This window comes from Harpia harpyja, chromosome 3 (assembly GCF_026419915.1).
Source record: "Harpia harpyja isolate bHarHar1 chromosome 3, bHarHar1 primary haplotype, whole genome shotgun sequence".
Lineage (NCBI taxonomy): Eukaryota > Metazoa > Chordata > Aves > Accipitriformes > Accipitridae > Harpia > Harpia harpyja.
Window position 1 is genome coordinate 42,828,463 of NC_068942.1, and position 20,083 is coordinate 42,848,545.

General features: G+C 42.4%; 1 protein-coding gene across 9 annotated transcripts in view; it reads left to right on the plus strand.

Annotated features, from left to right (window-relative positions):
* DPF3 (double PHD fingers 3) overlaps positions 1-20,083 on the plus strand; it is a 168,790-nt gene that overhangs the window by 116,519 nt on the left and 32,188 nt on the right. For 8 of the 9 annotated variants that reach the window (XR_008234443.1, XR_008234444.1, XR_008234442.1 and 5 more), the window contains 2 exons: positions 4,382-4,519; positions 17,116-17,244. Coding sequence is in view for 6 of the 9 variants with exons in the window: in XM_052782288.1 (XP_052638248.1) it covers positions 4,382-4,519; positions 17,116-17,244 (267 nt within the window). In the remaining 3 variants the exon portion in view is untranslated. Of the gene's footprint in view, positions 1-4,381; positions 4,520-17,115; positions 17,245-19,933; positions 20,072-20,083 lie in introns of those variants that run through there. The other variant, XM_052782290.1, reaches the window with a different exon arrangement.

Genomic DNA, 20,083 nt, shown 5'->3' on the forward strand with positions numbered 1-20,083 from the left:
AATATTTGATGAGGAAATCTTTTAAGTCATAGATTTCAAATCCCCTTTTAAAGCAGGGGAAGTATTTTATATTAATTTTACTCATTAAGAAATGTAAACAGAGTGAGAATTTGCTTATCCAAAGAGTTGCAGGCTGTTACAGGCCAGAACTTAGAACAGAGCTCTCTTTTATGAAACACTCAGTGCTTGTGATTAAACTGTCTGCAAATTATGTTTTTCCCCCATAACGCAGTTGTGTAACGTCTTCGCTTCAGTCTTCAGATTGGAAGGAAAGTAAGGTTCATCATAGGAGAGTGTCTGGTGGCCTAATAAAATCTCTCCCTCTTCCCCATTTGTGGTGTTTGATCTGCACTGCTGTATTACTGCTTACTTACCCAGCTTGTTCCTAAGATGGCATTCACATCAGGTTATAGCAAAAATATATCCGTTGAATGCAGGAGGAATTGAAGTGGGTTACGTTCTACAAACTCCTGCTGTTTTCATTGGGCTCGACTACCTAATTAAAGATCAAGTCAACTTCCCAGTGTTGAGATTCAGGATGAAATCTACCACATGCAAGGATGATGAGCCTATCCAGCAAGGAAAATTAAAGATAAAAAAAGTCAAAGCTGCTGAAAGAAAGGGAAGGCCACCCAGCAAAGTTTATGAAAGGCACACTCTCACTTGCTATGTGTAAGCTGCATAACCTTAAGAACTAATCAGCAGCATACATTTCAGACTGGGAGAACCAGTTCTCATTATGCTTTTGTCAGCTCTGAGAATGAGAAAGATGTGGTGTAAGCACTGGTCTGGATGCTGGAACTCATGAATTCCAGTCCTGGTAATGACAGAAGATCACTGTGTGGGCAAGTCACTTAACCCCTCTGTGGTTCTCTTTTTTCAGAAGTGAAATGAGAATAGTATTTCCCACTCAGGAATGTGGAGGAAGATTAATTAATGTTTGAAAAGCCAATCTTGCAGTGGGAAGAGTTATATAAGAGCTAAGTGTTTATTAATGATCACCCTTTTATAGAAACTACTTCTTAGCACAGTGATATGGTAGATTAATAAAATGTGCTCTATCTGGAAAATAAGAGATTAGGGTGAATTCAGGAAGATTGAGTCTGTTGGAGAAACCATGAAGTTCTGACTTAGCTTTTATTCTAGGAAAGTCTCACTGAAGCCAATCATTCTTTTGCCTGACTAATATCATGATACCCTTTTTCCCCTGCAGAAGTCTAATTTGCCTGGGGAATAGGAAATCCCTGCAGTTTCAACTCATGGCATCACTTTGGACTTTTTCCATGACAGAACATGCATTTGAAAGGTGGAGAAGTCTAGACACCAGGAAAAAAAGCTGCTGGAAGCTGCAAAGCTTTGGTCCTACAAAGGATCTGCTGGGACTGTGTAAACAGAACTCCTTTGCTTCAGCTCTGGTCATAAAGTCCTCCAAATTCCTTTTTAGCTAGGCATGTCTCAGCTTGCTGCCACCCTTGAAGGCCATCCGAAAGAGTTTTGGCAGTGGGAAGGGCTCAGCTGCAGAATTACTACTGCCTCAGCTTATATCGATGTTTGCTGTTTTTTCCTGGTGAGCTGATAACTTTCTAGCTGGAGAAGGGCAAGTCTGCAGACCCATCTGGTTTCCTATGCTGTCCTAAACTCCACAGCTAAAATCCCTGCAGGATCCTGTAGGGAATGGAGGCAAGGCCACAGCCTTTGGACTTGCTGCTGGGAATGCAAGTTTCCTTTTGTGCATTGAAGAAGAAAGATGCATGAGACCTATATTCAAGGACATGGTGCTTTTGTAAGGTAGCAACAGTAGAGCTAGAATTGTGGGTATGTTTTCAGGTAGAGCTGAATGAAATGAAGCCTGGTAGAATTTATAGAAATATTTTTTGTTTTGAAATTTAAAACTCCCTCTAATAGGTAAATGAGGCTGGGGTTTAGAGTTTATCTGATTTTGCAGTTAGGTTAGTATTAACGCAGGATCAAGATACATAAGAGCAAGATAGAGCTGGATAGTCAGTCCGTCAATAGCAGCTATTAAGTCCAAGTGCTTCCTCCTTTGTCAGTACAGCACTGATCACCTGATAGTGCTCTGAAAATAATTTAAGTAGACAGAAGTTTTTGAGCAGTATCAGTAATTCATAGCAGAAGAATTATTTTTTAACTTTCATCTTCAAATGCACATAAGGGGGATAGAATGGGATACTTAGTATGATACTCAAATAACGCGCTAGAAATGTAAATCTCTCTCTCCATTCTAGGAAATGCTGTAACATTTGTGTAATTAGAGGGGGTTATCTTTCTGAAATAATTTAAGCAGTGAGCATTTTGTAGCTCTCTTTGGTTTGATGATTACTTTTTTGTTACTCTTTTTCCCCTATTCAAAAAGTAGAGACAAAGTCATACAGAACTGTGGATATCTTGTTGTTTGACTTTCTGTCAGCATCTGTTCCACTGCTTGTCCTTTGCTCTGTAGGACCGCGGAGGAGGAGGACTAGTTTCCCTCTCCAGAATGCATTAGAAGAATACATGGCTGGTACTAGAAGAAGGGAGATGGAACTGACATTTTGTGGAGAGCGTGCATCTAACACCAGTCTAGTTGTTCAAAGTGTCTGGCAATAGAATTAGGTTTACATATGAAATGAGGGCAGATGCTTCAAAGAACGGATGTGCATATGTAGCTGAGCATTTTATTTCTTCCCAACTTTCCCCCCTCCCTCCTGCAGGAGTTCTCATTTCTAAATCAAGGGTATTCAAAGACTTATGACACTGATGACTGTGTGATCATCACCTTACAGAATGGAGAAAACTGGGATAAAAGTGTTCCACATCACTCATCTTATTCATATCATGATGTTGTTTTACACGTTTCTAATAAGGGAAAGTATTTTTCTTGAGGGAGTTTGCAAATCAGCTGGAAGAGATGGAGAATGAAATATGTTATCATGCTAGGCTTTGATTTACAATTTTCTATCATCTGTTCCAGAATGTGGACCATCCATTGGCTTTTTGTGAGTAGTAGCAGAAAAGTATAATAATGGAAGTTTTACTTATATGTAAATGAATAATTGGGGCAGGTCTTTTTTTATTATTTTTTTGATTTATGGAGCCTTATGACATTCCCAGACTAAGGTGTCTGGGGAATGGAGAGTAAGTATCTATATACATTGCAGGATACCTTTTCAGTATCAGGGCTGAGTTAAGCTTTTAGGAGTGGATGGTAACTTCCCCCTTGGAGATTTTTTCAAGGGGTCTAAGAATGAGACAGAGAACTAGATACTGCTGGGTTCTGTTCTCTCTTCTGGCACCACTTCCTTTGCCTTCCTAAGCAAGTTATGCAGGACAGACTACTGGGCATGACATTTATTCCTGTGTGAAATCCTTGAGGTTAATGAAGCTAATAAAGTGACTGAAAATGTGGCTGGGAGTAAAAATTTGCAGGAAGGGCACTAAGCTTCTTTGCCTTTATTTCCTAATCTTTTAAAATGGCAATAATTGTATTTGGTAGACGAAATAGCTGTATAAAAGAAAATGGAGATTCAGAGACTGCTTTGAAGATGAAAAGAGATAACTTTTAGAGACAATAACATGAATTAAAAACTTTATAGAAGCTGAATTTGTATGTAATGAATCTTATGATGAAGCTTGCCCTTGTGGTGAGCTCCCTGTGAATATGTAGACCTTTCATCACCCTGAATTGTTTGATCCTGTTCTTAAAATCTGTTGACTTAATCCTAAAATAAACAAAAGTTCAGAAGGAGGATTCTCTGTCACGCATTTTATTATTTATTGGGATGCTGAATGTGAAGTTTACCTGGGCAAATAAGTATCACTACTACATGTTCTTCTAGCAAGAAACTGTGGATGATTTCCATCTCCTTGTCTTGACTAGGAATCTGTGAATAAAGCTATTTATTACCCTTTTACAGAGAGCCTTTTAAAAAAAAAAATACTGTTTCCTCTTCTCAGAGATCAGTAATGAAGAAAATAATGTCTGTCCTTCTCAGTCCAGTTTCCATTGCTGTGCATTGTGCCAGCCCCAACATCGGAACTGGCATTTAATTTAATTTTATGTGCAATCTTGTTAGTAATCTTAGCAGAGAGGATTAGGGCTGTATGAGCTGCAGAGACTGAATGTGCATTTGCCTAGGCCTGTAGAAAGGACTGCTGGCAGCATGGTGGGAAGAAAGCTTGTCTGGGGACCTGCGGCTGTAGGGCTGCCCTTCTGTCACCTTTCACCAATGTCGGCTGGAAGAATTTCGGGCAGGCGCGTGGAGTGTGTGGTGCTGCTCTCAGGGGAGAAGGGAGCATTATTTGAGAGGATGCTGGCATTGTTGCAGATCACACTGATGTTTCCATTCTCTCTTCCCCTCCCTCATATCTCCTTTCCTTCCAGTCTGTGGCAAGCGTTACAAGAACAGGCCTGGGCTGAGCTACCACTATGCTCACACCCACCTTGCCAGTGAAGAGGGTGATGAAGCCCGCGAGCAGGAGACCCGCTCTTCCCCTGTCCACAGAAACGAAAACCACAAACGTGAGTAATATTTTCCCTTTGCCTTTGAGATGCTTTTCAGGGATGTTGCCTCCACCCTGTCTTTGCCTTGCGGAGGCTGGCGTGATTGCCTGGCTCCGTTGTGAGTGATTGGGACCTGGATGCTTGGAGCTAATCAGCCGCAGCTCACACGGGTGCTGGCTCAGCTAGTCAGAAATTCATTTCAAACCCAGCATTATCTCTGCAGCAAGTCACTTTTCCATTACTGCTCCTGTGGGGAGGAGGTGCAGGGAAAGGGGGGAAAAGAAGAGATGCCCAACCTGCCCATCATCAAGCAGCCTCCCAGTGGCTGTTAGCAGGGATGTCAAGGAAATACACATCCAGTAGTTTGAGGGGGCTGCCTTTGTTTTGCCTTTGAATAAGAGACATTTATGTATGGCTCAGTTTTTTTAGGTATGAAATTCACAGCACCTTGTCCCCCTTATCCCTCCATCTCCTCCCCAAATGGCTAACCGTCAACTTTACCAAAAACCTCTTCTTAGTTGCAGTTTGGGAGAATCTATGAAAAAGCATCAGCACTGATCTGCAAGAAGGAGAGCTGGAACATGAGAGGAGAGAAGAGTTATGTGCCTAGATTCCCCACACTGATACAGGGCTGAAAGAAATCTTAGTGGTCCGGATGGCCCTATTTGACTGTCCTTCCTCTGCTGCTTAGGCACAGAACTGGGAGTCAAGGAGACTGTGTTTTATTACTGATTTTTGCAAGTCTCTAAGCCCCTGTTTCTTAGTTTTCCAGTGTGCAATACTATGTGATGTTTACTTTCACCTTGCAATTTGTGTAGATAGCTTTGTTCACTTTCAAAAAGTCCTTTCAGATCACCATGTGAACTGTGTCATTTTGGTTCAAAGTAATGAACAATGTGGACAAAGCAATAAAATGCTTATGGGGAAAATATCCAGGCAAACACTTTCTAATACATTAAGAAGAACTGGGAGAAATATGGAAGTAGGAAAACATTTTCTTTCTAAGCAGGATAATTGATAATTGTCCCCAGGGAGGTGTGGGAGGGGGTTTCCTTCCTCCAAAGCATCTGCTGCTAGCCACTGTCTGAGCTTGAATGGCCGTTTAGTGTGATCCCGTTTGGCAGTCCCTATGTTTCTGTCACTTTTATGCTCTACCTTTTAGTTATTCACATGTTTTGTATGTTCACAGCAAAAGTAATTTTGACTCCTCCAGCTGTTGGTAAACTTGAGCTGTCAATGCACTGAGAGTGACTGCTCAGGCAGGCTGGGGAATGTCAGTCTTCAGCCAGTAGCTTTTGTTTACTTAGCATTTACATCATCTCTGTTGTTGGTTTTTTTCCTGTGCCTGCAGTAGTCAGTAATAGTTGCATATCTGAGAGGCATATTGCAAATCTGTATTGAATTAATATTGATAATGGCCTTGCAGAGATGCCTGAACAAAGAAGGGTAGTGTGCCCTGCCCTTCAGCTTGTTATAGAGGCCAAGGACAGTCTCAGTCCTTATGTTTCTGGTGCTTAGGAAATGATAGAAGTTAGCAAGAAGAGGAGCTAGAAAAGCTGTGGTAAGGTTAGGAGCAGCTGGCCTTGGCCCATAGAAAGGAAGGTGCATTCTACACTATGGGAAAGGGTAGAGCGGGAGCTGCTCAGGCTTGTGTTCCCCCAGAGGTCCTGTGTGAGGCATGTGGCAGAGGGAAGCTGCTGATGCACAGATCCCCAAACAGGCAGAAGTTTAGAGCCAGTGGGGTAAGCCACTCTGAGGTCCAGATTCCTGAGCAGAAAGAATCTGCTTAACAACCAGCCAGGAGCCAGTGAGGTACGGGCAACAGCCATGCGAATGTGAAGATCACCCCTGGGGAAAGTTCCAGACGCCGGAAGGTAACTCTCCCAAATGGCTTAGCTGTCGCAGTGGCTGTTTGTTCCTTTTTGCCTGTTTGTTTGTTTACAGCCTTGAGCTCAGATCTTGCATCTTTGCTCTTTCACTTGGCAATATTTAATTTATGCTGCCATTTATCTTCCATGTGAATGCTAATTGTCCACATTGCTAATGTGCAGTCATTAAATGGTCCCTTTGTACAGGGGGATGGTGGGGAGCCAGGGCATCAGATCCTTCCTCTCCCCTAAGAACTGCTAGGCATGTGTTATGAATTGGATTTGACAGGTCTGCAGCGTCGCAGGCTCGGGCTTCAAGAATCCTCTCTGCATGGGCTTGGGGGGCCGGGGGGAGGGAGAGAGGGAGGGAAAGCGGGGGGGATGTTAATCCAAACAGCTAATCCGCAACCTACTGAACAGGAGGACCAGAGATATGGTATAGAGCAGGGTCTGGTTATTTGCTTAGCAGTGTGTCAGAGAGATATGAGCAGCCTGATTTAGAAAAGGCAAGACAAATTCAAACCAGCCATTTGGAATTTGCCGTGCTGTGGGAGGTGAGCACTGGGTCAGCAAAGTTCAGGCGGGCGGCTGCAGTATGAACTTCCTTCCTTTGTACCCACATCTCCTCTGCAGCCTCCGTTCCTTGCAGTACCTGTGGTAACAGCAGCCATGCTGACGCAGGAGGGAGCTTTCTGGAGCAGGGCTTCTGCAGGATTCAGCTATTGATGGCTTGCTGGTGCCAGCTCAAGAGCTGATGGCCCCTTGTCTTTCTGCACACCCAGTCCCCTTTATCTTTACTCTTCTCCTGCACAGACCAGTTTGGGTAGTTCAGTAAATTATCCAGGGACTGGAAAAGAAATGTAGATAGGAGGAACCTACCTGAAACTGAGAACCACTGAATAGCTGTGTGTCAAAGAACAGGGACTGGCCCAAGCCCCAAGTCTCACCTCCTTGGCACATCTCGCTGTCCTTGACTGTTGTAGAAGGTTTGTTTGTTTACATCTCTCTCTCCTTCTGTCCTTCTTCCTCACCTGTAGATTACCCTTTGCAACATGGAAGATAGTTCACCAGTCTCCTCTGGCCTTTGCCTTTCCTAAAACTTCTTAGCCTGTGCTTTGTTTGAGCTTTAGTTGCTTTGTTTGTATGTCTTATCTAGCCCTTTGACACAGATAAATAGCCCTTCCTCAGTGCCTAGTCTTGCCTCTGCCTACACACACATTTATTTTTGACCTAGTCTCTGATTTTTTTACCTGAGTATGGAACTGTGAAGAGGAAGTTATAGAAAACCCTTAAAAAAGTCAACTCCCCCCTTCCTCAACTCCACTGGTAAAAAGAAATGATCCCACACCATTCTCAGCCTTTTTTTCTGCTGGCTTTTCCTCCACATGTTGGCAGCGAGAGCGTGAGATTTGTAAGCCCAGGGTGCATCCAAGCCTGCCACAAAACACCTGCTGTTTTATTCCATCTCACTCCATGGGTACAGGCCAGCTCTGGGGGCAGCTGGTGCTCACAAATTTTGAGACACTTCTGATATAGGAATTACATTAGACTTCTATCTTTTGAAATGTGTGTGTGAATGAGTGTACTAGTATAAATGCTCTTCCTTAATTCCTGGGAGAATAGGATAGTGTGTCTACATGGAGAAAAACTTCCTCTCCGTTAAAGGAGAAGAGTTTTCAGTAGCATTTTTCTGTGTGAAACGTTGGTTACAGGCAGCTGTGCAGTAAACAGCAACTGAACAGATCTTCTGCCCACAAGCACTTTGGCCAATGACAATCGTAAATAAAGCACATTGTGGGGGCTGCCACTGGCCTAGCTGCTGTGTGCAGGTTGGTCCATCCTACAATACATGTAGTTAATGAGAATGCAGTCATGTGCCCTCCTGTGAGTCTGACCTGCAAAACCACCTGTGTACGTTATTTCGTAGCATCAGCCTGTTGTGCCCAGTTCCATTGCAGATTTTATGATGTGGATAAATCTCTACTGGAGAGACCAGCCAAAGTTGTTTGTGTACTCTAAGCATAATTGGATACCCAGTCTCCAGAGATAAAAAATTAATGTGCTAACCTCAGTGTGCCTCCAAGCTGTCCTCCAGCTCCCCCACACAGTCATCTTTGAAACATTTTTGTTTCCATCCAGGCAGGGGGCTGGCCATGAATAAATGACGAGAGTCAGCCCCTCAGTTGGAGACGAGCTGTTTGTTCCTCTCCACAAGCAGCATCAATTTAGAAAGCTACATCAGGCCTACTTTTTCCCTGCCTCAGTGCTGATCCTTGCTGGGGCCATGATGGGAGCTACTTCTGAATGCAAGGATGCATCAATGCCTACCTTGCAACAAGATACCCTGCAGCAGGTGCCTTTTCAGTGAAAATATGTACATTACCTTGAGTTGACTTCTCATTAGTTTAATCTGTTTGGTTTTTTCTTTTCCAGAGCTTGTTTTCTTAAGGAAAAAGAGAACACTAAAAGAAACAGTAGTGATTGCTGAGTTTGGGACTGTAATGATTTCCACTCAAACCCTGTTTGCAGCTATAAATCTCTCAGACTTTTGTGCCTGTATTTTGGTATGGTGAGGAAAAAAAAAACAGTTAGAGTTTTGGAATAGTGGAAAATCCCAAACTTGTCTCATATGTAGAGGGATCCATAGGGGACGTTTTGTTGTTTTGTTTGGAGTTGTGGAGGGTTTTTTTGGTACTTTGGGGGGTTTTTTTATATGCTGCTTGGCCAGGACCAATAATGTTGTTGTCAATGTGCAACTCCCATTGAAGAGAAACACCTAGTGCTTCTCAGTAGTTCATGGGGAAACATTTCCAATTTGACTAATAAGTTTTTGAAAACCATGTGTTGCTTCAATAACATGTCAGCTTTTGAGACAGAATGGTATCATTTATGTACTTATAATTTTTTTTCCTTTCTCACTATCTCCTTGCTTTTTTTCTCTTCCGTGTAGAATTTGAACACAAGTAAAACCCAAAAGTTTTGACTGAATTTGAACTTAGGTGCTCTGCCTTCTCACACTCCACCAGTGAGCAATTTCCAGATCTAAAGCCTACAACATGTTGCGGGGACCCATTTCACAACACTGGCCATTCTTACCCGAATACTGAGGGATGCTGCTGGACAGGGCTGTATATTTGGCACTATAATCCCTCCCTGAGTTCCCTGAGCTGATGGGAATGATGCATTTCAGTGGCCAGAGGCCAAGTCTCAGGAGAGGTACCCCTCAAAATCAGGAAATCTGTATGTTAATGTGTCAGACTCTCTTGTCTGCCTTCCTATTCTGTATCTCCTACTGTTTATTGTCATGAGTCACTAGACAGTTACAGTGATTTACTGTGAGCAGTGGGATTTTGGCCCATGCTTTAGGTGTTCCTGCAGAAGACTCTGCAAGATCAGTGCACAGACATTTCTATGAACTGCTGCCTTATGGTGCAGTAATGCTGACTCCCCAAATCTACAAGATCTGATCAGTTGATGCTGTATTTTCCTAGCTGTACCTTCCACTGCCCACCTCCCAGCTCATTCATTAGATGTTCAACTTAAGGGCCATATCGATTCCTGTAAAAGACATGATCAAATGCTCTTCCTTTCCCCACATTCAGAGGCTTCCTCTGACTCCTACAGATGTACCTCCTTCTCGTAGCACTCGTAGCTTGTAGTTCTCCTTGGCTGTGCCTCTCTGAGCAGGGGCTGTGAGAAAGGCAAACCTGTCAGAGCTGCTAAAAACTGTGCAAAGGCAACAGCTTCTTCTATCTTCACAGTACCAACTAACTCAAAGAGGAGATAAAATCCAGTTACTAAGGAGAACTAGCAATACTTTGGGTGGGTGGTTTGCAGCACCTCTCTCAATAGCATAGCCTGCTTCTCTGGCTGCCAGCAAAGGGCATGCCCATGCTGTGCAGAGGAGTGCAGCGTGGGGAGCCTGAGCTAGCGGAGGCCCATTGGGCTGTGCAGGCTGATTAGCTCGACTCTGGGAACAGAACAGCAGCTGTTTCCCAGTGCTACACCCAAGTTCAGAGCTTATTCAGTTGAATACTGTGCCACATCGACACAGATGTGTCGCTACCGACCTAAGCACTTACAGCCTGCTGGAGGGTCTCTGTATCAGGTGCCCCAACACTTCCCAGTTTGGGGTTAGCCAACGTGCTTATCTCTGGTGTTAACGACAGAGTAAATGTGCCCAGAGAGACTGGCCGTTTCCTCTCATTCAGTTTGATTTACATTTTTTCCTGGAAAACTGCAATGAAAAAACCCTGCACTTAATTCACTGGCGAGGAGGCCACAGAAATGACTGTGCACATCTCTGCCTGGCTGCGTACATGTGACAGAGCAAGAGCCTTGAATGCATTTCAGCTGTACTTGGCCTGATCCTCACCACACCGGGAGTTATGTTTTTCTTATATTGTTCCTTTCCAGGACAGGGTCTAGCCCTGAGCACAGAAGCACCTCCACAACCTGCCCCTCTGACCCCCACCATCGCTCATTACACCCCAGCAATGACCGGGGTGGAAGTGGGTGCGTGCCCAGCCAGGCACCTCCCTCCTCTTCTTTCAAGAAAAGCCACAGTCCAAGTGCCGCTTTTCTTTTCCCTTCTCCTTAAAGCCATTTTTTTATTTAATTATCACGTCGTAATTTCCTGCACGAGCCTGCCTATCCTCCACCGATGCATTTTGAGCAGCAAAAGAAGGGGCCACGCTGCAATTCCTTACACTTGAGAGATGAAGCAATAACAGGTGGCAAGGCCAGAGGCAGCCCCGGCTGGGCACTCCGGTTGCCGTGGAAACGGGCCAGGCCTGCCAGGGAGGAGCAGGGGCGGCGGGGGGGGGGCGAAGGCAACATGGGGGCACTTAGGCTATAGGTTGGGATTATATGTCATCAAGTCCTCCAAGGGGCTTGGCAACCACAGGCTCAGGTTTTTGGCTGGCGTCTTGCTGCGCAGGAGGCCAAACGTTGGACTTGAGCTTCGACAGCGGGAAAAAGGGAGGAGTTGGAAAGGAAAACCGGGCCCCCGTCTCAGACAAAGAGTCTTGTAGATTTAAAAAAAAAAACCAAACCACAAAAAAAGCAAATCCGCCCCTTTTCCTCCATTGCAAAGTGCATTGACTTGATTCAGGCCTACATGCAGGTTCCCGTGGTCTCTATTGTGCTCTGCAAATTTTTGTTGCAAACAGAGTAAATGGCCTGATTCAAAGCCTTTTGAATTGAATTGAAAACCTCCAGTGAACTTTATTGGTTTTGGATCAAGCCCAGAAGAAACAGGTAAGAGCTGGACAAAATGTGCTAGGAAAAATCCCTTTGGGAGCGCATATATATCCGACTGTAGCCAATTCACTGTAATCGTTTAAATAAAGGACCGACAGCAAGGCATGCACTCTACTCCTTATTCTCCACTGCCTTTCCAGTACTGTACATATCATAAAAAATAGGGATAAAATGCTACCAAACCTAGATGCACAGCTTAAACTATGGTTAAGTATTATGCTGTATTACCTACAGGCTGAAGAAATATATGTGACTGTGATTTGGTACCAAGGAACAGAGAAACCCGTTTTTCTTTTAAGCACTGGTTCCAGTTCAAAGTTTTTAAAGATCGTGATCTAAATCATCAAAATAATTTAACTTAGAACTCAGAAAATTAAAAAACTACAAGGTTCTATTTATTTGAGATTTTGGCTATATGTATTTAAGGGTCACATTTTGAAGAAAAGCTATTTAAAATATCTGTATTCTGAATTTTCTGATTAAAACAGGGACAAGAATTGCTTCTTCTGAACTCACCTTCCATTCAAGATATTCTCTGCAGCCATGAGAGCTAGAAAACTGAGATTCTTATTGAGTCATGTGGCTCCAAGACATGATGTAGAAAGGAAAAATCCTAATTTTTTTATGTTATTTCTCTAGAAGCAGCTTTCTTTTATTATTAAACTGAAACCATGAGGAAGATAACTTCCAGGTTTTTTGATTACTTGGGGAGGGCAGAAAGGAAGTTAGAACTCTGTTTAGAGCCCCTGCCTTCAAAATCAAGATGGCACAGAAGTTATTTTAAATATATAAACTCAGTCAATTTGTTTAGCTTTTAAGGTTTTGTCTACAGAACAAAGTTACTGTGTGATATACTACAGAATTTATTTAATTTACAGTACTTATTTTGCAAGAAGACTCCTGTGAATGATGGTACCATATTTTAAGTTGGTCTTTATTCTGCTTAGCTTGGTATAGTTTGAAATTAACTTGATTAGGCTAAGAAGAAAAAAAATATTTCCAAATAAGCACATACCAAAGTTATTTGGAAATATTTGACTTCATTCTCAGTCTGCATGCTGTCTTCACATGAATCAGCTTTCAGGTACAGAGAAACTATCATTTGAACTGTGCAGGTCTTTCTGTGTCTCTCTGGGTCACAACAACCCCAGGCAGTGCTACAGGCTTGGGGAAGAGTGGCTGGAAAGCTGCCCGGCAGAAAAAGACCTGGGGGTGCTAGTTGACAGCCGGCTGAATATGAGCCAGCAGTGTGCCCAGGTGGCCAAGAAGGCCAATCGCATCCTAGCCTGTATCAGGAACAGCGTGGCCAGCAGGAACAGGGAGGTGGTTGTTCCCCTGTACTCGGCACTGGTGAGGCCGCACCTCGAGTACTGTGTTCAGTTTTGGGCCCCTCACTGCAGGAAAGACAGTGAGGTGCTGGAGCGTGTCCAGAGAAGGGCAACCAAGCTGGTGAGGGGCCTGGAGCACAAGTCTTATGAGAAGCGGCTGAGGGAGCTGGGGCTGTTCAGTCTAGAAAAGAGGAGGCTGAGGGGAGACCTAATCGCTCTCTACAAGTACCTGAAAGGGGGTTGTAGTGAGGTGGGTGTTGGTCTCTTCTGTCAGGTAACAAGCGATAGGATGAGAGGAAATGGCCTCAAGTTGTGCCGGGGGAGGTTTAGATTGGATATTAGGAAAAATTTCTTCACCAGAAGGGTTGTCAAGCATTGGAACAGGCTGCCCAGGGAAGTGGTGGAGTCACTGTCCCTGAAGGTATTCAAAAGACGTATAGATGAGGCACTTAGGGACATGGTTTAGTAGTGGACTTGGCAGTGCTACGTTAACAGTTGGACTCGATGATCTTAAAGGTTTTTTCCAACCTGAACGATTCTATGATTCTATGATTCTCCTTAATCCATTTTTTAAAGTATTTAAAAAAATTGTATACTCCATTTATTTTGGGGCAGATGCAGATGAAGACAGGGCCTTTGATTAAACTAGAAGGCAATACTGAGTTGAAATGGCAAGAGACACTGATTTAAATACACCCCCTATGAGCACACCTTAGCTCAGGCAGTGCTCTTCAAAGCTCCTCAGAGCTTTTGATCTGTTGTTGCAGTTTGTAATGTAAAAGAAAATCAGAGGAGTTTTGAGTAAGTTGGGACGAGACCATGGTTGGTTTTAAAGGCTTTGCTTTAAAACAGTTTCTGATTCTGGGTAAACATTTTTTAGACAAAATCCTTGGTTGCAGTCACCCGATCCAAATGACTGAGCTCACTGCTAGTGAGTTACTTCTCATTAGCTGAGCTATCATCTGGCTTAAGCTAGCACCTTCTGCTTTGTGATTAACATGTGCAAAAAGTGGATACCTAGTTAATTACTATGTCTCAGATGAAAAGCAGCAACACATTAGTCCCTAGTAATTTAATTGCTTTCACTTGTGAATCCATTCACATACTTACTTTTGTAAGTAATTTTGTTGATTAAGGGGTGGGATTAGGGTTGGGCTTTTGGTGCATGATACCCCTCTCATGAATATTGCACGTTATGTCTTGCTGTTTTTGCTTTGTTTCTTAATTCCCTCATCATTTGTGACCCACAGTAAAATAGAACTAAAAACTCCAAGGACGTACACAAAAAAAAAATCATTTGAAAGTAAGAACACTGCTTACTATCAACTGGAAATCTCTTTATTCTCAAACCTTCTGTGATTTAGCCTGGGGCTTAATTCACTGTACAGTACTGATCAAGAAAATAAGCCTGAGTCAGGTTTGATTCTAGGTTTTGCACCTCTTAGAACAAAAGAACATTGAAGAGAATTACATTCCCTGGCTTATTTGGCTCTAGAGGTACTTCATTTAAGACATTATTGATGTAACTTAAGGAACTTCTCATCTGTGTGTGACTTTTCAGGCCTGATATCTCTATCACGCTCAACTGAGCCAGGTCCATATTTATGAGTGACGAGCAATAAATGAGCACATAGGCACTCACATTAAAAATTAAATTAAATTGGAAGAAAAAAAGAAGAAAAGGAAAGAAAAAGGAGGTGATCAAAACCCATGCTTATTCCCTTGCCAGTAGTCTAGGAGAATCCCTTCAGCTTCATTGCAGTCAGCAAATACGCTCCACCTGTCACACACACTGCAGACAAATTGATCAGTATATGTGTTTTCACAGGGTCCTCTGTCCCATTTCCAGTTTGACAGTCAGTGGATCTAAGGGTCGTAAGCTGCATTGGAAAAATTTAAGTCAGTATATGCGGAGTATTAAATCAATTATACCATTCTGAGTGGTGGTAGAAGTGGAGCTCTTTCCTAAGTCCGCTGGCGAGCACCTTGAATTCTTGTTTTCATTTGTGGCCTCACCACAGAATTGTTGTGTGTTCATGAGTAAGCCAGTTCATCACTCTACCTCCAAGTCTTTCAGCTGTAAATGCAATGTGGCCTCCTCACCACGAGCCTTTATTAGGGCCCAGAAACTCTTTGGTTAGAGTCAATGGCAAAAGAGGCTTTTGACCTCACCGAAGGTTAATATTAGGATCTTAGTATCCGTAAGACACTTTAAGAAACTCAGAGGAAAGGTGAAGTAACATAATAAGGAACAACAACAAAAAATCACTGAACGCTGAGCTTGCTGAGTTTGCTTTGCCCATGGCCTGTCTGTAGATGCAGCACAATATAAAGAGGTAATTACATAACTTTTTCAGAATGGGGCTGTAGTGGGAAAAATAAATGCTAGGGTGATCTGCTTTTTATACACAAAATATGTACAAGTAGCAACTTTATGATCATTTTGTTACAGCTCTTAAAATGAGCCGGTGTGCTAGGCTTCCACCTGGTTCCTGTTCTTTTTTTGCTTATCTTGCATGCATGTATTAAATGCCTCTCTGCAAACAGGCAAAATGCTAACCTAACACTGAGAGCTTCTCTTTGGTTTTGGGAGAAAAGGGGATCTGCTAACCAGGACCATTTCAGAGCAAAGTCCATTGTTTAGTAAATACTGTCAGGGACTTAGCGACCATGCAAGAAGATATTGATGTATTTGCAGCCTTGCGGGTTTTAATTTTTTTCTTAATTTCACCTTACCTGCAATCTTTCAGCTACCATTCTCCAGAAAGCTCAGCTAATCAACAGCTGGAAGTAAATTAATAACTAGATGCACCCAAGCCAGAAAAGCAGATTGAACTCAGAGGAAATTTTAATTTTAAGTGTATGTCTTGGACTGCTACCAGAAGCCCTTTAGAATGTCATTGTTCTTTGGGGGAAATTTGGATGTGGACAAAAAGACCATTAATAAAGGCTGTCAAAACATCTGTTAAAAATCTGCAAGTTACAAAATATGCATTAAAAAGATAATTAAATATAGATGGTACAGTTTAAAGGTCTTCATTTTCTAGTTTGTAGAAATCTTCACGGGGTAGGCTTAGGCCAGGTATACCACTGGAATTTTTAAGTTAAAAAAGGAGAAACAAAGACCAACCATTCCCTCCACTCCCCTCTCCCTTCCCCAGTTCCTAGTTAGAGTGTACAGGAACAAGAAGTTTTCTCTTTCTGGAGAGCAGAGGAGGAAAATGGCAGTTGCGAGTGAGAAAAAAAGCACATTGCTGTTCTGCTCAACTAAGAGGAATGCAGAAGACCTCTGCCCTTCTCTCCTTTCTAGGGGAACTGCCTCTTCTCTACTTAAGACCCAGTGTGTGTTTGCTCCTTTCCAAGTATTCCTAGCTGGAAAATAAGAATGTAATTTCCCTCCTTTTTTCTTGGCTGAACGAGTTTTTAACTCTGCCGGCTGGGACATCTGCCCTGGGGCTGACTCTTTGCACCTGTGCTGGATGCTGGGGTAGTGCTGGACCTGCTGCCCTCCCTGCTCCTCCTGGGGGACACGCACCCTGCTGCAGGTAGCTTAACCCTTGGGTGAACCGCCCACAAATGGCTTTGCCTGTGAATATTCATGGGTGTTTGAACCAACTTCTTGACTAAGGACACCCTGCCACTTTGAGATGTAATCTCCCCAAAAGCTACTTGAAATAAAACCAGTTAGGGTACCTATCGCCCCATCTCCCTGCTGTTGGTTTTTGAGTTTTGGGGAATGTGTCTTTCCTTTCTGAATTTCTGTTTTGTGGTTTTATGATTATGACTGCTGTCTGAAAAACCAGGCTTGGCTTACTGACAGCATAGTTCTGATTCTGTATTAGGGATTGTTTCTATGCCTGTGCATGTTATGAAGTCCCTGAACTGTACAGGGATTTCTGGCAGCAGGTCCTTGCAAGGGACGAGCCCAGCTGGCATTCTAAAAGAAATGGTGAAGTGCATTTCAGGCAAAATAGATACAACACAGGGTGTACTTAAAATGGAGGTGATTTATGCAGTTCATTTTTTGTTCTGATTGACAATATTTTGGGAAGACTGTGGCCTGCAAACTCACTGAGCTAACATCATATGAAGGAGAAGGGGAAAATGTCCAGACTGAATGGTCTTTAAGTAAATCTGATTTCTAACCCGACTGCAGCCCAGAAAGGACCAGATGGGGTCATCATTCCCAATAACTACTGTGACTTCTGCCTCGGAGGCTCCAATATGAACAAAAAAAGTGGCCGGCCTGAGGAACTTGTATCGTGCTCAGACTGTGGGCGCTCTGGTAGGTGACTCCTTCTTGCATCTTTCTTGTACAAAGGCATTTGTGTGATTCGGTTTTTGCTTCTTCTGAAGATTTTGAAGAAGGGCAGTGCATTTGGGAGGGGATAGAAGATGAAGTCTTACCTCTTGTCTGTGTTTGTGGGAAAGGATGACTGGAACATTTTCTGTCATAAAACCCATTGTTGGATTCACATTTTTAAGCTAATGGGGTCTTACGAAATAATAAACTTTTAATGTATTTAGCGGCTTCTGTGAACATTGGTACATGTACTAGTTGTTCTTCAAATGGAAGGAGAAAATCCTGTGACAACGTTAAAGAATGGTCTCTGTCTTCAAATGCTGCAATTACAACTATAAATTACTTACAAGATTTATGAAAGTTGCATGACAAGCATTTCCATTGATTACACATTTCATGCATTTCTTCATCCAAAAAAGAAAGAGGGAGGAAATTACAGGGTAGGGATGGGGGTAGCTGTCAAGAATTATCCTCTTACAAGATGACTATCATTAATTTTGTTTAAAGAGCTTTTTATTTCTCCGTTTTCTTTCCTTCTTTCTTTTTAAATGTAGGCAATTGTGTCTTTCCCATTCTGAGTTGTCTTTATTTCTGGACTGTTGTTTTCTTCCTTCCTTTCTTTCTTTCTTTCTTTTTTATTTTTTTCTTTTTTTTTGGGAAATTTTATCCCAGCTGAGCAGTTATTTATAGCTTGTGTGGAAGGTGGTGGCAGTGGTAGAGGGAATGGGAGACCTTTAACAACTGCATATTCCAGCTTTGGTCCAAGTTTCCAGTTGTGATATTTCTGGAAAATGGTGATACTAGTGGTAATAAGACCATCATATGGAAATCTGAAAACCAAAGAGACCTTGAAATTAAGTATTGCTGCTGCTCCTTCTGTACTGTAGTCACTGAAAGATGTCTGTTGCATGGTGGCTGAAATGTGATGTGGAGTGTTCTCGTGCCAAGGGAGTGGCATTTTTATGCTCCTGCTGAAATTCATAGTAAGCCTTTTACCACATTCAGTGGGATCAGGACTAGACTCTCACTGACAAATTGCCTTCTGCAGTTGTTGTGACCTCTGAAAATATTCTGAAGTGATACTGACTGTCACCAGAGGACTGATGGGAACCCCTTCGGTTTTCTCCAGGGTCGTCCTTATCAATGCTGTGCAGTCAGGGGCATGGACTTTTTAGCGTATACGTGTTTGCTTCTTAATAACTGAAGGGGGAAGCTCATGGGGTCTGTGGTGCCATCTTGGAAGATCATTGCCCTTTCCCTTGATTGTTATAGTTCAATATAACTCATTTCAGCATTGTCCTGATATGGCACAGTGAGACGGATCAATATTTTTTTGCTATTTAAACATTGCTATGGTGATTATATCAGAATGTAACACAAATACGTTAATTCCCTTGGTTCCTTAGTGTGATAGAACAAGTAGATCAGCATGTAACCTAAATTGTGCAAAATCAGTTCCATTAAATGCTATCCTTGTACAAATTCTGACCCACCTGGGTTGTTCATAGGGTTCTACAATGCTGTGACTGATGTGTGATGAAAGTGATTAAGGTACAACCACACACAAATTTCTAAACTAAAACAATGAAACCTCTTTGGTGGCTGCCATCTTTCTCTTTCTTGATAATGGAGAACATTTTCATTATACTGAAAGAGAGGTCATGGAAATTACATTGTTTCTTCCGTTCACAAAGTCAGTAAAATCACATCTCTACAGGGTGGTTCATCTGCCAATTATTTTATTATATACATTTTCTTTTTGTGGACAGGATTTAATTCTTCATGTCTCAAGCAATGCAGTATACTTGTTATATGGCTGATTCCTGTAGCTGGAGCGGGGACCAAACAGTTGGTTACTTAATATCATGCTACTGTTTCTGAATAATAGAATAGCCGTTCCCTAAAATCTCACACTTCCATTATGCTGGGGCACAAGAGACATCTTTTTCTCTACCTTTTCTGAAGAGGGAATTTGAAGGCTATACCATTAATCACATAACATGTTTGATTGAGGGAGAAAATAAACCTCAGTTTTGCAGATTTCAGTATTTGACTTTTCTTCTTTTTGTTGTTGTTGTTGCCGCTATTGATGTCCTGTGTGGAGAATTTCCTGTTCCATATTGAAAGTTGGATTGACTTACACACATTTGAACTTTTCAGTGTTCCCAAAGACAGGTCACTTCTCATCTTAGTTGTTTTAGTTGTTGAACTGTATATATTTGGGGGGCGGAGGGGCGGTATTTTTGAAGGAAATGCCATGAAATTGGAATAAAAGCATTTGTTTAGGTTACTTTCACTTAGTCTTCAAAATGTATTTCATTTTGTCTACAGAGAGGACTCTTTAGGATCAGGTGAAGGACAGGGGTAAAAAATCGTCCTGAGGTTGATGAGCGATCTAGTGGGTTACATTTCCATAGCAGTAAATTTGTGACAGTTGATGCCAGTCTGAAGGACAGTCATTGTGCTTAGAGCTAATGGTGTCTAATTACTTATATGGTCTAAAAATCTTCTAAAATTGATCTAAGTAATCACAAGGAAATATTTTACTGTCTTTTGAAGAGAGGAAAACATGATTAACCCTTTCGCTGCTATAGGTATGGGCACCTGCGTTGTTTGTAGTTTTTTTCTCTTTGAAAGAGATACTGATCCTTTTTTATTTTTCTTACTGCAGTTCTACTGAGCTATGTTGTTGAGGTGCGCAGGCACATACAAGCACACACCTATGAGCTCGATAGTCTGAATTGTTTAATAATAATGATGATTAAAAAATTATGATGATGATGCCTGTTGCTTAACCCATGTGCTGATATATTCATCATAC